The 16,821-nt window shown below is 43.4% G+C and overlaps 1 protein-coding gene across 1 annotated transcript in view; it reads right to left on the bottom strand.

Moving 5' to 3' along the window:
* Window positions 1–16,821, bottom strand: part of TNFRSF25 (TNF receptor superfamily member 25) — a 69,389-nt gene continuing 52,568 nt past the window's right edge. Inside the window, exons 7-10 of the mRNA XM_075327295.1 lie at window positions 16,572–16,676; window positions 13,347–13,366; window positions 3,469–3,541; window positions 1–1,185 (exon numbers count right to left, since the gene is read on the bottom strand). Coding sequence (XP_075183410.1) covers window positions 902–1,185; window positions 3,469–3,541; window positions 13,347–13,366; window positions 16,572–16,676 — 482 coding nt within the window. The 3' untranslated portion in view covers window positions 1–901. The remainder of the gene's footprint in view (window positions 1,186–3,468; window positions 3,542–13,346; window positions 13,367–16,571; window positions 16,677–16,821) is intronic.

Here is a 16,821-nt window from a genome sequence, read left to right as displayed (position 1 = left end):
GTTGGCATGGAGAATAGTGCATTGTCAGTTTGGATTTACATATTTTTGACTAGCCGGTGTGAGACACTGAGTTCTCTTATAGCAAGATAGCACAGGTCCTTCTAGTCACTTAGTAAAATGATTCTATTATAGAATTAGCATAAATAACAGGGGGAGGACAGACAAGCAGGGTGGCGGGAATCACTATGAATACCCCCCAGCCAGCAGCTGCTGCCAATCAAAAAGCTGCTCAATTTACAAACTTTACTTGCTTGTGTTTCAAAACCTATATATCCTAGCGGACAACTAAAGTTATGTAGATAATCATCCTTATAGCACCAGTATAGCACTAGCTTTAGGTTATATAGGAAAATCCTGGTGATTGGTGTGCTTTAATTGAAAAATATTTCTTACATCTTTATTTCTTAATTTAGAAATTACTCTACTTCGTCGACTAGAAATAATCCCCTGATATCGGAACGCAAGCTCTGCTTTACCAGAGGTGATTTTGCCAGTATGCTATGGCTAACGTCCTTCTGACTGGTCCTGATTTTTGGTTCCTACATTAGGGAAGAAATTACAAAAGACAAGCGGTCTTCCATAAAGGATCATGACCTATTTACTGCAGAGCTGTGCTTCTGTAGGTCAACACCGAAAGGATCCTACTTGTAGGGTTAGACACAATATGTAATGTGAGCAACTGTCTTCCACTGGGTTCCAGATCATTGACAAATCGCTCACTGGGCATTGGGGTCCCAACTAATTTGTATAATGTTTTTGTAATTTTACCTAACGTTATGAATAACTAACAGGTTTTTCCAAAGAACCGAGTGGTATTGATCCCGAAGATGGTGCCAACGTTCATGTAGTGCTTGGTTCCATAGTTTCACCATCGTTCTTTTCTAGTACTTCGTCGGCATTATTAGTAATGTTCTATCTTTGCTTTAAGTTCCTCTGCGCACCTCGATAGGTTCATCCTCTCCAAGGTCAGGTAAATGGCATCTAGAGAAGCCAATTTTAACTGGCACCATCTTTTGAGCATCTCGTACTGCTGGTCTCGAAAGTTGGAGATCTCCACTTCCACGATCTCAATCACTTTGTCAGGAAGTTCCAGGGTCCTCATAAACTCCTTCCATCGTCTTACTGGAACACAGTCAATGATGTCATACAGCGTGCAGCTTTTCTGGAGAACTGAAGGAACATGACCTGCTGAGGATTCAATGTATTTCTGTGTCAGTGTTTACCTGCATTGGTACAGTCACTATTTATCCCCCTGAATATTTAATGAAGTCATTGAATTAGATTGTATTGCAGCAACAAGGAAAGCGGACAACACCGAGAAATATCAGACTCAATATTTCATGAGCTACAGACCTTGTGGTTTTGTTAGTAAAAGGCTGTACTTTGAGCTGAACAACTAAGCCATTTTTTTCTATATGTAATAGTATCTATCTACATTCATGGCCAAAAGTGTTGGCACCCTTGAAATTGTTCCAGGAAAATTAAGTATTTCTCCTAGAAAACTATGGCAATTACATGTTTTGCCATACACACTTCGTTCTTTTGTGTATATTGGAACAACATGAAAAAAAAAACAGAAAAAAGGCAAATTGGACAATTTCAAACAAAAAAACAAAATGGGCAGGACAAAATTGTTGGCACCTTTCCAAAATTCTGGGTAAACAACTTTGTTTCAAGCATATGATGCTCGTTCAAACTCACCTGTGACAAGTAACAGGCATGTGCAATATGAAAATCACACCTGAAACCAGATAAAAAAGGAAGACGTTGACTCAATCTTTGCATTGTTTGTCTGCATGTGCCACAATAAGCATGGAGAACAGAAAGAGAAGAGAAATGTCTGAGAACTTGAAAACCAAAATTGTTGAAAAATATCAACAATCTCAAGGTTACAAGTCCATCTCCATAGATCTTGATGTTCCTTTGTCCATGGTGCGCAACATAATCCGGAAGTTGACAACCCATGGCACTGTAGCCAATTGCAGTTTGCCAAAATCTACGTAAGTCAAAACCCTTCTGGGAAAGCATCTTGTGGACAGATGAGACCAAGATAGAGCTTTTTGGTAAAGAATATCATTCTACTGTTTACTGAAAACGGAATGAGGCCTTCAAAGAAAAGAACACAGCACCTACAATCAAATATGGTGGAGTATCAAAGATGTTTTGGGGTTGTTTTGCTTACTCTGGCACTGGGGGCCTTGATTGTGTGCAAAGTATCATGCAAGCTGAAGATCACCAAAGGATGTAGTGCACAGTGTTACAAAGCTGGGTTTGTGTCCTTAGTCATGGGTCTTCCTGCAGGACAATGACCCCAAACATTCTTCAAGAAGCCCCCAGAAAAGGATGGAAACAAAGTGCTGGAGAGTTCTGAAGTGGCAGCAATGAGTCTGATTCTAAATCCCATTGACACCTGTGGAGAGATTTTAAAATTGCTGTTGGGAGAAGGCACCTTCATATATGAGAGCCCTGCAGCATTTATAAAGAAGAGTCCAAAATTCCAGCTGAGAGGAGTAATGCCGGCGTCACACGGTACGATATATCGTGCGATATGTCAGCGGGGTCACGAAATTCGTGACGCACATCTGACATCGTTAGAGATGTCGTACCATGTGACACCTCCGAACGACTGTGAACGAGAAAAATACTCACCTTATCGTTGCTCGTTGACACGTCGTTCATTTTCAAAATGTCGGTCCTTCTGTGCTCCGGTTGTTCATTGTTCCCGAGGCAGCACACATCGCTCCGTGTGACACCCCAGGAACGATGAACTGCAGCTTACCTGCGGCCGCCGGCAATGAGGAAGGAAGGAGGTGGGTGGGATGTTTACGTCCCGCTCATCTCTGGCCATCCGCGTCTATTGGCCGGCGGCTGTGTGATGTCGCTGTGACGCCGAACGTCCCTCCCCCTTCAGGAAGAGGATGTTCGCCGCCCACTTCGAGGTCGTGCGGGTGGTAAATACGTGTGACGGGGGTTAACGACTTTGTGCTCCACGGGAAACTAATTGCCCGTGACGCACAAACGACGGGGGCGGGTGCAATCGCTCGTGCAATCGCACGATAGATCGTACCGTGTGATGCCGGCATAAGAAACTTGTAGATGGTTATAGGAAGCGATTGATTGCAGTTATTTATTCAAAAGGGCGTGCAAACAAATATTAAGTTGAAAGGGAGAACAATTTTGTCCAACCTATTTTTGGGGTTTTGTGTGGCATTATGTCCAATTTGCCTTTGTGCTGTTCCAATACACACAAAAGAAATAAACGTGTGTATCAGAAAACAAGTGTAACTGCAATAATGTTTTGGGAGAAATACTTTAGAGAAATACTTCATTTTCTGGAACATTTTCAAGGGTGCCAACACTTTTGTCTATCTATTCATAATAAAGCCGTCACATGAGATGTAAATGAATATTTTGAACTTTCCATGTTAGTGTAAGTTTCCCAGCTCCTTCAAACACTTCGCTTATTACCTGGTGTATATGGAGAAAATACTTTTGTTTCTTGGTTTAGGTCTGTTAAACCAGGCACTTCTCCTCCTCCAATCTAAATGAAAAAAAACAAAAAGGTAAATGATGACATTTCTAATTGTACAGGTGACTTTTCATTTACATGTGACAATCTTTAAAAAGGTTTTACCTTTTTGGGTCAGTTTGGGCATAGATTTCAGAAACTGTCCTTTGCATAACACATGTGCGTTAAGGCCCCGTTACACGCAACGACATCGCTAACGAGATGTCGTTGGGGTCACGGAATTCGTGACGCACATCCGGCCTCGTTAGCGACGTCGTTGCGCGTGAAATGTATGAACGACCGCTAACGATCAAAAATACTCACCTAATCGTTGATCATTGACACGTCGTTCTAATCCCAAATATCGTTGCTCGTTCTGGACGCAGGTTGTTCTTCGCTCCTGAGGCAGCACAAATCGCTACGTGTGACACCCCAGGAATGACGAACAACACTGTACCTGTGTCCTCCGGCAACGAGGTGGGCGTGACTTTCCTGCGGCTGCTCTCCGCCCCTCCGCTTCAATTGGACGGCTGCTGTGTGACGTCACTGTGACGCTGCACGAACCGCCCCCTTAGAAAGGAGGCGGTTTGCCGGCCACAGCAACGTCGCTAGGAAGGTAAGTATGTGTGACGGGTGCTAGCGAGCGATATTGTGCGCCACAGGCAGCGATTTGCCCGTGACGCACAAACGACGGGGGCGGGTGCTTTCAAGTCGCTGCGTATAAAGCGGCTATAGTTTACATGCCCATGTTCATGTCCTGATTTTATGAAACAGGAGTGGACATAGACACAAGAGCCATCTATGCAAGAACAGTGTATGGGCTCATTGCAATGCAGATCTTTGGCTATGTTCACACTTGGCATTTTTACACAGCTTTTTTTTCTGTAAAGAAGAAGCTGCGTCTTACAGTACCAGCAAAAGCCATGATATTTCAGAAATCTTGTGGTTTTTTTTCACTACTGATTTAGAAAACTATAGCACTTTTTAAATCTGCACCGTCAGTTCTTTCAGTGTGTTTTTGCAGCATTTTTTTCATTAACTAGAAACCAATGAGACAGTTAAAAATGCGCTACAAACAAAAAAACAAGAACAGGTTTTGCTGCGTTTTTCCAGTGTTTTTTGCCGTGCTTTTGGTGACTAAAACTAATTTCATTAAATGTACTATGAACAAATCCACACAAAAAAGTACCGAAAATATTTGTGTTGTTATTACCAAGAGGTAAGGTTTTGGCAGCAGAAACAAAAAGCTGCAAAAATGCAACGTGTGAACATAGTTTTTATGTCCCTGGACGGAAGCTGCTTCTTGATTTAGAAGAAGTAGAATTAGATCCCTTACCTCTTTTGCAGGTTTAAGTACTAAGCATGAGCAAGCACTAAAATGCTTGAGTGCTCGCTCAGTACTCGAATCGAGTAGGTCGGATGCTCAGACGAGCTTGACTCAAGTACCAAGTATAATGGAAGCCAATGGGGAACTCAAGTATTTTTCCAGAAGATCCTAACAGGAGGACTGTTGGGGGGGGGGGGGGGGGGAGTAAATCACTGAGGTAGATGGAAACAGCGTTCAGATAGAATGGGAACAACATGGGATAGACGTCTGGACGCATCTGTGACTCCCAGGCCGCTGCAAGGAACTAAATAATTTTAAGAAATTACTTTTGAGCTCCCTTTTTTTTACAACAAACCATGGTAATGCAGAAAGCTGGGGGCTAGTGGGCCATGGTTATTTGGCCTTTCCCAGCCTAAAAATAACAGCCCACAGCTGCCCCAGAATTGACATATCCATTACTTGCACCAATTCAGGCTCTTCCAGATTGCCCTGGTGTGGTGGCAATCAGGGTAATATTTTTGGGGTTGAATTGTCAGCTGGCATCTAGCCCAGGGATTAGTAAGGGAGAGGCGTTTATCAGACACCCCCACTAAGAACCCAGTAAGTGTAAAGATAAAAACACACACAAGAAAAAATTGTGTATTTGAATAAAGATTCCCCCACACTATCCCTCCTTCACCAATTTATTGTCAAATATGTTTCCATGAAGCTCCTCCGTCGTAGTACACATTCCCTGAATGCAGCTCTGGCGACTATGAATAGTAGTAACATAAAGCTATTCACAGGTGCCTGGTAGTGACAACAACTCTCATCGCCAGGTCTCGCTGAGCACAACATTGAGCCGGCAACTCTGATTAGAGTTGTAGTCACTACCCAGCACCCATGAATATGTCCCTCATCCTAGTATATATGTTCTCCATCCTAGTATATATGTCCTCATCCTGGTCTATATGTCCTGATACAGGGCCCATCCTGTTGAATATGTTTCCCATCCTGGGCCCATCCTGGTATATATGTCCTCATTCTGGTCTATATGTCCTCATCCAGGGCCCATCCTGTTGAATATGTTTCCCATCCTGGGCCCATCCTGGTATATATGTCCTCATCCTGGTATATCTGTTTCTTATACTGGTATATATGTCCTCATCCTGGTTTATATGTCCTCATCCTGAGCCCATTCTGGTAAATATATTTCTCATCCTGGTATATATGTCCTCATCCTGGTATATCTATTTCTTATACAGGTATATATGTCCTTATCCTGATATATATGTCCTCATCCTAGTATTTATGTCCCTTATACTGGTATATATGTCCTCATCCTGGTATATATGTCCTCATCCTGATATATATGTCCCTTATTCTTGTACATATGCCTCCTATTCTGCCGCTGTGTTTTAATGCATAAAAAAAAAAAAATGATTCTACTCACCTTCCTTCCACTCCCTCAGAGCGTGGGGTCCTCTTCTGAAGCCGACAACTGATTTTGTTGTGTAAGCAACGGACAGTGCATGATGTCACTGTGATGCGCCCCCAAACACAGGTGCCCTGACTTAAGCTGCTGGCCTCTGATTGGCTGGCAGCTTATATTGCTGTGCAGGGACCTGACAGGTCTCTGTGCAACAATACACTTGAGAAGACTAGGGCACACATCTAGCTGAAATATGCGCTGGCCCCACATTCGGGCCCAGTCGCGACCTCTGAGGCCGCGATCGTTACTCCCCTGCAAAGCGGTAAGACATTTTGAATTGAAAAGATTTGCAACATTACTTCTTTTTAAGTTTCAGATTCAATAACAAAAAATATTAGTCGGAAAACTATATAAACCTTTTAAGAAACCAATGTTTCCTATATGTGGATTTCTTAGACTATTTTTTTTTATGTCTACAGGCAAAGTTGCTTGATGTTAGATCTGTATTCAGTGAATGTGAAATCTTGCATCTGTCTAATATATCTCCACTCTCTCTTTTTGGTTTACCTACTTGTTGATTTATTATAACCTGGAAAACATCAGCAAGCAGGCTGACAGATCTTGGTATGCCTACACTTTTAGGTGGGCTTTGCACGCTGCAACATCGCAAGCCGATGCTGCGATGCCGAGCGCGATAGTCCCCGCCCCCGTCGCAGCTGCGATATCCTTGTGATAGTTGCCGTAGCTAACATTATCGCTACGGCAGCTTCACATGGACTCACCTGTCCTGGGACGTCGCTCTGGCCGGCGACCTGCCTCCTTATTAAGGGGGCGGGTCGTACGGCGTCACTGCGACGTCACACGGCAGGCGGCCGAGATGAGCGGGATGTAAACATCCCGCCCACCTTCTCCCTTCCGCATATCCTACGGGAGGCGCGGTGACGCCGGTAGGAGATGTTCTTCGCTCCTGAGACTTCACACACAGCGATGTGTGCGGCCGCAGGAACGAGGAACTACATCGGACCGTCGCATCAGCATAATTATGGATTACGCCGACGCTGCACCGATGATACGATTACGACGCTTTTGCGCTCGTTAATCGTATCATCTAGGCTTTACGCACTATGATATCGCATGCGATGCCGGATGTGCGTCACTTTCAATTTGACCCCCACCGACATCGCACCTGCGATGTCGTAGTGTGCAAAGTACCCCTGCATGCTGATGGTTTCCATGTAGAAAAAAAAAAAAAGAACTATCAGGGCCGAAAAGGGAAAACTAACTTAAAAATATGCAAAAGCTGTAAGAAATAGATTTGTGGACACTATAGAGAATGACAAAGAACGAAAGGCGGAGTCTCACTTTATCCTTCACTTTCTCCCGCCGGCGGCCTGACACAAGGGGGGTGATTCATTCCCCTGTATTGTCCTCTCTGTTTTGGGAACTAGTGTTTGCGCCATTGTCATCTCCACACAGACAATAAACTTTGCATAAAGGGCCCGATGTTCCTGTCTGACTCACGGACAAAGAAAACGTCATGAAGTATTCATGGTGCACATATTTAATGCATACAGCTCTGAATGTTTCATCATGTCCTCTGTTGCTAGATGATTGGAAGAAACAGGGATGTAAACAAATCTCCTATATACTAAAGAGCCCGAAATGTGCCGTATACAGATCACTGTCATCAATGGAACCAGTATAGTAACCCCTTCACCCCCTGGCAATTTTTATTTTTGCGTTTTTCCTCCCCTTCTTTCCAGATCCATAACTTTTTATTTTTCTGTCCACGTAGACAAGGGCTTCTTATTGCGGGACGAGTTGTACTTTTGAATGACACCATTCATTTTACCAAACAATATACTGTAAAATGGGGAAAAAAAATCCAAATGGGGAGAAATTGTAGAAAATAGAAAAGTCACAATTGTTTTTACTATGTACATTTTGTGGTCAAAATAACCTGGCAATTGGATTTTCCTCATCAGTACGATTACGGCAATACCAAACATGTCCAGTCTTTTTATTATGTTAATATACTAAGGTAAAAAAAAAATCTGAAAAATTTGGGTTACCATTTTCCAAGATCTGTAACTTTTTAATTTTTCAGTTGATGAAGCTGTGCGATGGCTTATTTTGGGATAGATATGACATTTTGATCGCTTGTTACAGCATTTTTTTTGCTATTGCAGTGACCCAAAAAACTCACTTTTGGTGCTTTTTAATTTTTTTTGTTTACAGTCTTTACCGATCGTGGTAATTGTTTACATTTTGGTAGATCAGATTGTTTTGGAACACAGCTATACCGCATAGGTGTATTTTTTCAATTATCTTTATTTTTAATAGGGCAAAAGGGATGTGACTCGAACTTTAATGTTTATGTTCAATTTTTTTCATTTTTTCCTTTTATTTTTCACTGATCTTTATAGTTCCCATAGGTGACTATAACCTGTGATCGTCTGATTTCTTGTGCTATATACAGCAGTACCATAGCATTGCTCTATATAGGCAAAGATCACGGTCTTCTTTAAAGTCCGGCCATAGGCAGGTTTCAGAGGAGCGCTGTTATGACAAGCATGGAGGTCTTCAGAAGACCCCCTACTATTCATCAGTGACCCGCGATCACATCATGGGCATGCTGATGAGAGCTTAAAATGAAAGCTCAGCCAGTCACCAGAGCCGTGAGGTCACGTGGCACACTTACCACAAAAGTTGTCACCAGGTTTTTTGCTATCCCAGCATAATGTAAGGGCAGAGACCCTGATTCCAGGGATGTGTTACGTACTTGGCAGGTTGCTGTCGTTTTGATAAAATCACTGTTTTATCTGTTGCAGATCTACCGGTAGCAGTTCTCTGAATGTTGAGCTCTGTACACAGAAAGCTGCCTATCAGCTGGGGTGTAACGATTGTGGTCGACCCCAGTGCCTTTTTTAGCTGAATGTGTGTCCAAGGATGCACAGCTAGATAAAATGCATTGCAGCACAGAGACCTGTCGGGTCCTTGCACTGCAATACACGCTGTTGGCCAAACAGTGGCTGGCTAGTGACGTCATGTGTCGCCATAGTAGGCATGCCAATGTCAGCTGCTGGCCACTGCCCTGGCTACAGAGGAGGAAGCTGCGCGACGTGGGAGCGGGGGAAGGTGAGATGAATGTTTTTGGTTTTTTTATATGTCAGATGCAAAATACTTTGTATACCAAGAGGGGCCCAGGATAAGGACATATATATCAGGATGGGGGACATGTATACCATGAAGGGGCTAAGGATAGGTACATACATACCAGGATGGGGATATGTATACCAGGATGGGGGACATATACTGTATACCATGAAGGGGCTAAGTGTGTGTGCCCGCAATCAGTGTTTGCAGCGTTTTGGATGTAGAGTGTTTTCGCTGCATCCAAAATGCTGCGTTGTACAGTACAAGCACAGTGGATGAGATTTCTAGAAATCCCGTGCCCACTGTGCTTGTTTTTTCCACAGCAAACACTGACCTGCGGTGCGGCTTTCCAGACCACAGCATGTCAATTGTTTGCTGCGGATTTGCATGCGTCCTCCATAGGGAGAACACAAGCGAGAGACCGCAGCGCACTGAACCCTGATGGTGGGTATAAGCAGCTGCGGTCTCCTGCGTTCTCCTGCAGAGGAGACGCACGGCCCCGCCGTGTCCAAGACACAGTGAATCCTGATCGTGGGCACATACCCTTAGGATAAGGACATACATATCAGGATGAGGACATATTTACGAGGATCTTGACATATATACCAGGATGGACCCTGGATTCAGTATATCACAAAAGTGAGTACACCCTTCACATTTTTGTAAATATTTTACTATATCGTTTCATGAGAAAACACTGAAGATCTGACACTTTGATACAATGTACCGTAGTCAGTGTACAGCTTGTAAATGTGGTGCCCTTTAACTAACTAAACACACAGCCATTAATGTCTAAACCACTGGCAACAAAAGTGAGTACACCCCTAAGTGAAAATTGCTAAATTGGTCCAAAGTGATAATATTTTGTGTGGTCATAATTATTTTTAAGCACTGCCTTAACTCTCTTGAGCATGGAGGTCACTAGAGATTCACAAGAGCCACTGGATCCTCTTCCTTCCTCCATGATGACATCACAGAGCTGGTGGATGTTAGAGACTTTGTCCTCATCCACCTTCCGTTTTAGGAGGTCCCACAGATGCTTGATAGGGTTTAGGTCTGGAGACGCTTGGCCAGTGCAGCACCTTTACCGTCAGTTTCTTTAGCGAGGCAATGGCCGTCTTGGAGGTGTGTCTTGGGGTTATTATCATTTTGGAATACCGCCCTGCGGCCCAGTTTCCAATAGGAGGGGATCATGCTCTGCCTCAGTATGTCACAGATGTTGCCATTAATGGTTCCCTCAATGAACTGTAGCTGCCCATAGCCTGCAGCACTCATGCAGCACCAAACCATGACACTCCTACCACCATGCCTGACTGTAGGCAGGACACACTTGTCTTTGTACTACTCACCTGGTTGCTGCCACACACTCTTGACACCATCTGAAGCAAATAGTTTTATCTTGCTCTCATCAGACCACAGGACATGGTTTCAGTAATCTATGTCCTTAGTGTGCTTGTCATGAGCAAACTGCAGTCTTTCTTTTGCATCAACTTTAGAAGACACTTCCTTCTGGGACGACAGCCATGCAGGAGTAATGTGATACAGTGTGTGGCGTATGGTCTGAGTACTGACAAGGCGGACTACCCACCCCTGTAAACACTGCAGCAATGCTGGCAGCACTCTTACGACTATTATGAAAAGGCGACCTCTGGATATGACACTGAGCACGTGCATTCAGCTTCTGTGGTTGGCCATGGTGAGGTCTGTTCTGAGTGGAACTTGTCTTGTTATACCACTGTATGGTCTTGGCCACCGTGCTGCTGCTCAGTGTCAGGGCGTTGACAATCTTCTTATAGCCTCGGCCATCTTTATGGAGAGCAACAATTCTTTTATTCAGATCCTCAGAGAATTCTTTGCCATGTGATACCATGCTGAACTTCCAGTGACCAGTATGAGAGAGTGTGTGAGAGATAACACCAAATGTAACACACCTGTTCACCATTCACACCTGAGACCTTTTAGCACTAATGAGTCACATGATACCGGGGAACAAGTTGGCATTTTTCACTTAGAGGTGTACTCACTTTTTTGCAAGTTCTTTAGGCAATAATGGCTGTGTGCTGAGTTATTTAGAGGACACACTAAGTTTACACAAGCTATACACTGACTACTGTACATTGTATCAAAGTGTCATAACTTCAGTGTTGTTTCATGAAAATATATAATAAAAATTGTACACAAATTTGAGGGGTGTACTCACTTTTGTGATATACTGTATATACTATGATGGGGACATTTATAACAGAAGCGGTCCCGGACAAGTACATGTGTTCTAGGTTGGGTGACATATTTATCAGGAAGTGGCCCAGGATGGGACAAATATATTAGAATGGGGGACATGTTCCAAGATGGGGACATATGTACCAGGAAGGGGACAAGGATGGGGCCATTACTACGTTATGAAGGATGAGAGAACAACACTTATGTCTGTATAGGATTTAGAACACTACGATGGCCCATACATCTGTACATCAGACCAACATGCGGGGGTGGGGCAGGTCCCAATTTTGCATCATGGCCCAACAGTCTCTAGTTTGCCACTACCTAGCAGTGTTGGGGGTGCGGTTATACAGAGCTGATGAATATGGAGGACTACCTGACTACTTGCAGTAGGTTTACTAGTCCTGTAATGATAATCTCCTTCCTATAAATCAGTGCGTTTTAATGGCCTCTCTCTGCCCTCCTGATCCCACTGCTGAGCTGTGAGTGATTATAACTGACACATCTGCAGGTTCCTCTCAGCTTCAGCCTTCGTCTCACAGGTAGACAGTCTGACAATATTATTGCAATACAGCAGAGCTGTGGGAGCTGCAAAAAATGTGTTTGTAAGAAGAAAAAGTTAATGTGTCCTCTCCTGATTTAGTTACATGTCTCACTGGTGGCGCCCCTTCTATATAAAATAAGCTCTGGAGGTGGAGTTATCTTCCAGGCAGCATCTGCCCCATAGCCTGGAAGAGCTCATTTACATATAAGAAAAATGTGGATTTCTCAGGAATAAAACATCGGATCGCAGATATCAAGGTATCATTTTATTCAGCTCTCTTTGACCCGTGTAACCATATAGACGGCTTAGAAAGGTTGCTCTTACTGACAGATTCCCTTTAAGGCCTGTTTCACACGTCAGTGATTCTGGTACGTTTGTGTTTTTTTTTAAACGTACCAGAATCACGGACATACGCAGACCCATTATAATGAATGGGTCTGCTCACACATCAGTGATTTTTCACTGCACGTGTCTCCGTGCGGCATACACCTGTGTCCGTGATTGCCGCACGGAGACATGTCCATTTTTTCTGGCATCACTGATGTCCCACGGACCACCCAGTGGTGAGATCCGTGAGACACGTGTCAGGAAAAAACCTGCATATAAAATAAAAATCATTTTTACTCACCTGGCTCCAGCGACGCTCTCTGCAGCCCGTTCTCCCTGCTGCTTCTGAGCCGGCTCATTACTGTCGCGCATATTCATGAATGCACGACACAGCCGACCCGGAAGCAGCTACTGCGGGGGTCAGCGCCGGCCGAATGCTGCACCACGGGAGCGATCAGCACCATGGACAGCGGGAGCGGGCACAGGTGAGTTGATCTCTAAGTGCAATCACGGGCTACGGAGAACGGAGCCCGGATTGCACTTAGACAACCCACGTGTGCCGTGATTCACGGCACATGGAGGGACATGTGCGTGTTTTACACGTCAGTGAAGAACGTCTGTGTTTTTCACTGACTGTGAAACGGGCCTAATGCTGTATTCTCATGCTGCAGATTTTCTGCAACTTTCCATTCACCTGCATTGAACCTATCCATGCGCTTGTCTCCAAAATTAAATTTTTCAGATGTATAAAGCTGATTTTCAGTTGTAAACATTTCTGTGACAGGTGAATTCACACTAGACACCTCTTAAAAGCTCATCTACTGTAATATTGTAACAGATAATGTGATCTTACCACTGTGAAGACGTGTTCTCCTAAAAATCAAGAATAGAAAATGTTATAAATCATAGTAAAATATGAAATATCAAATAACAATAAAGTACTGAAAATAAACACACTGCAATCGAAAAATGAAAAACTCATCTGTTTGTATTCTTCAGTAAGTGCTAAATAAGTGAAGACGCAACCTTTGTCAACTACTGTAAGATCAACTCGCATTAGCTGCAGAAAATCCACAAGGGAAAAATACACTAAAAACACATAAGATCTGCAAAAGACTACATCAATAAAGTTTAGTCAAAGCCAAATACCAGAAAGTATCAAAAACAAAGCAGTTTTAATTAAAACATGACACACCAAGGAGAGACAAAAAACACAAAGTCAAAAATGCCATAAAACGCATGTTAAAAAAGTACTAAAAATGCAATGAAAAAATGCACATAACTTAATTTCCATAATAGAAGCCCAAATGTTGAAGAAGTTTTGTGACATCAAAAACACAAAAAGTTTTGTGACATCATGGCAATATAGCGCAAGAAAGAAAAGTTGTGGAATTATGGAATCACAGGAGCTGTTAATGGCCCAATGCCAGGCTCCACGTTGCCTAAATTTTCTACCATGGCTGCTGCATCTCCAGACTTGTCTCCCATAAACACATTGATGGGCAATTGCAAAACAGCTGCCAGCGGCAGATCTTGATAATTTGCCCAAGTGCATTCAGCGAAGAACCTTCAAACCAGTAAAGACCTCCCGTCACGGCTTACTTGACGATATTGGGAGATTGAGTGCAAGGGGGAGCCCTGCCGCTTACCCTCAAGCTAGGGAGGTAACATGGGCTTGCCCTCAACCTAGAATTACTTTGGAAGGTAGTGACGTCTGAGCCCCCAGCCTCTCCCTATCTCTTGTCCTGACCTTGATAGTAATGTGCCCTCCTCACCCACCATCCAAGAGGACAGACTGGGATGAAGAACCCCAAAAAACCCCACCTAAACAAACAACAGACAGGGGGGTAATAACTCTTAACAACAGGGGAAAGGTACCGAGAAGAGTAAAGGGAAAGGACTAACACTGGGATAACACTTTTACACAACAAAGCACCAGACTATAGCAGCAGTAAGAAATGCGTCCACCTCCAAGCCCAGCTCCAGAATGATACTGAATAACTGGCACCCCCTGCTGGAGGCAGAGGGTTTTATTCAGGCAGGAAGTGGACATCAACAGGAACAGCTGAGCGGCCTTGGAGAGTCTGCTGCTGCCACAATAACTGATAGTAACCCCCAGTGTGCCAAAAAGAAACAAAACCCATTTAATGTGTGTGGCCTGAGCCTGTCAAAACTCTCAAGCAGAGAGGAACGTGACATCTCAGTGATGGCAGTGCAGTCTGTAAGTGCCGGGATTTCTGGACGTGGAGCTCATACTTCATACTGAATAAATCAAGATGCTTTAAATATATTTTCTCCTTTTCTCCACCATTTGCGGATCATCAACATGGCATTCTGTGATTTCCATAATTTCATGACTGTTCATTCTGGATGTTGCAATTTCAATGTTGTAACTCTTGCTATTGTTTTCCTATGTGGTTTGGTGCAAAAAAAAAAAACTCCTGGTGGCTGCCTTCTTAAAATCACTAGTATCCCCCTTAATAGATTAATTGGGGGGGAACGGAGAAAAAGCTGGCACTCTACTGACTGTGTCCGCTAACAGCTGCGATCTCCTGGCTTTTTTAATAGACAGCTACCCTATTGGACGCCTTCGTAATAATGCTATTACCATTTTTTAAGACTACATTTCTGTTTCAGCAAAGATATATAGATAAGTGGGTGCAATAAATAAGTGATGCTGTCTATATCCCGGAAGATCAAGGGATTAAAAATGCAAATTGTGAGATCTTTTTCTGCTCTAAGAGAACCATTGGGCCAGATTTTAAAATACACAATAAATATCTTAGACCTGATGAGACTGGTGTACTTACTTTAAAAAAATCCATGTCAGAATGGCCATATGAGCCTTTATGAAGGTTTTATCTTATTCTTCTCCCATTTAGCCAGATCAATAAAGGCCATGGAGCCTCTGTTAGGAGTCTCAACACAAAAAATAGCCAGATATCCCTCCGGGAAGGACCTAGTCACGGAAAGGCTCTTTTTAGGAGACTACCATAACCACCATATTAAGTGGCCCTTTTAGTCAATATCCAACTCTTTGACAAGTTTAAAGATATGACAAGAGGAATACCAAGACTAGGCATCCATCCACAGACAGCTGTTTCGGGGTGTTGCCCCTCATCAGTGTGGAGTAGGATTCTGGCCATGTGGGAGCAATGCCTAGTAGACCAACAAAACAAAACAATCACTGATCTCGGGGAGACCAGCCAGAGAAAACACTGCCGGCAGCCAACGAGGGCGCTCAACACAGTGAAATCCTAGGTGCAATTTCCCTTGTCATATCTTTAAACTCGTCAATGAGTTGGATATTGACTAAAAGGACCACTTAATATGGTGGTTATGGTGGTCTCCTTAAAAAGAGCCACTCCCTGGCTAGGTCCTTCCTGGAGGCATATCTGTCTATTTTTTGTGTCGAGACTCCTAACCGAGGCTCCACGGACCTTTTTTGATTTGCATACTTCCCAGGCGGCAATGCACCTAGGATTTCACTGTGTTGAGCGCCTTTGCTGGCTGCCGGCAGTGTTTTCTCTGGCTGGTCTCCCCGAGATCAGTGATTGTTTTGTCTTATTTAGCCAGATCAGCAGCTCTCAGTGCCCCCCCTCACAGTTGAGATCTCACACTGCTCAGTACAAGCTGCAGCTGTCACACTGGGTGGGTGGAGATTGAATGCGCTAGGAGTCTTTCTCTAGCTAAACTCTTAGGATGCTAATTAAGATTTTAGAATTATGGTGATTTTGCCATGAATTGTCAGAGTAAGTACCCCAGCCTCACCAGGTCCAAGAGATCTATTTCATAACGTATGTATTTTGTATTGTGAAAACTAGAGAGAGGAGTCTGTTATACTGTAAGACTCTTCTGCAATGGCTGCCAGAGACATGGTAACGATAATGGTAAAATTCTTGGATGCCTGAGTACCGTAATTTTTTATTTCTTTTTTACTATTATAAATTAATAGGTTAGAGTTTCAATACTTGAATTTGGAATTTACAGTTACTGCACTATTATGACTGACCAGGGGGTGGTGTATTAGTGCACACAGTATAAGCAATCATTTGTAATATGTCCGTCATAGACTGACCTTTTTGGTTTTTCTTCTTTCTCTTGTGCTTGTGAATAAGAAGACCACCAAATGGTAGGAGAAGAAGCAGGAAGGCTCCAGTCAGTATATATGCCACGGATATTTCTAAATAAGTAATAACGGGATTAATACAAAAATACGTATAAGCATAGAGAATGCAGAAACCACTAGAGGGAGCCTTCTGCAGACTGTGTTATTACTGAGCTCAGTGTATAAACAGTATGCAGTAAGCTCTTAAGCTCCCTCTAGT

Source organism: Anomaloglossus baeobatrachus, chromosome 11 (genome assembly GCF_048569485.1).
Source record: "Anomaloglossus baeobatrachus isolate aAnoBae1 chromosome 11, aAnoBae1.hap1, whole genome shotgun sequence".
Classification (NCBI taxonomy): Eukaryota; Metazoa; Chordata; class Amphibia; order Anura; family Aromobatidae; genus Anomaloglossus; species Anomaloglossus baeobatrachus.
The sequence above is the reverse complement of the archived record's forward strand: the minus strand, read 5'-3'. Positions and strand labels throughout refer to the sequence as shown.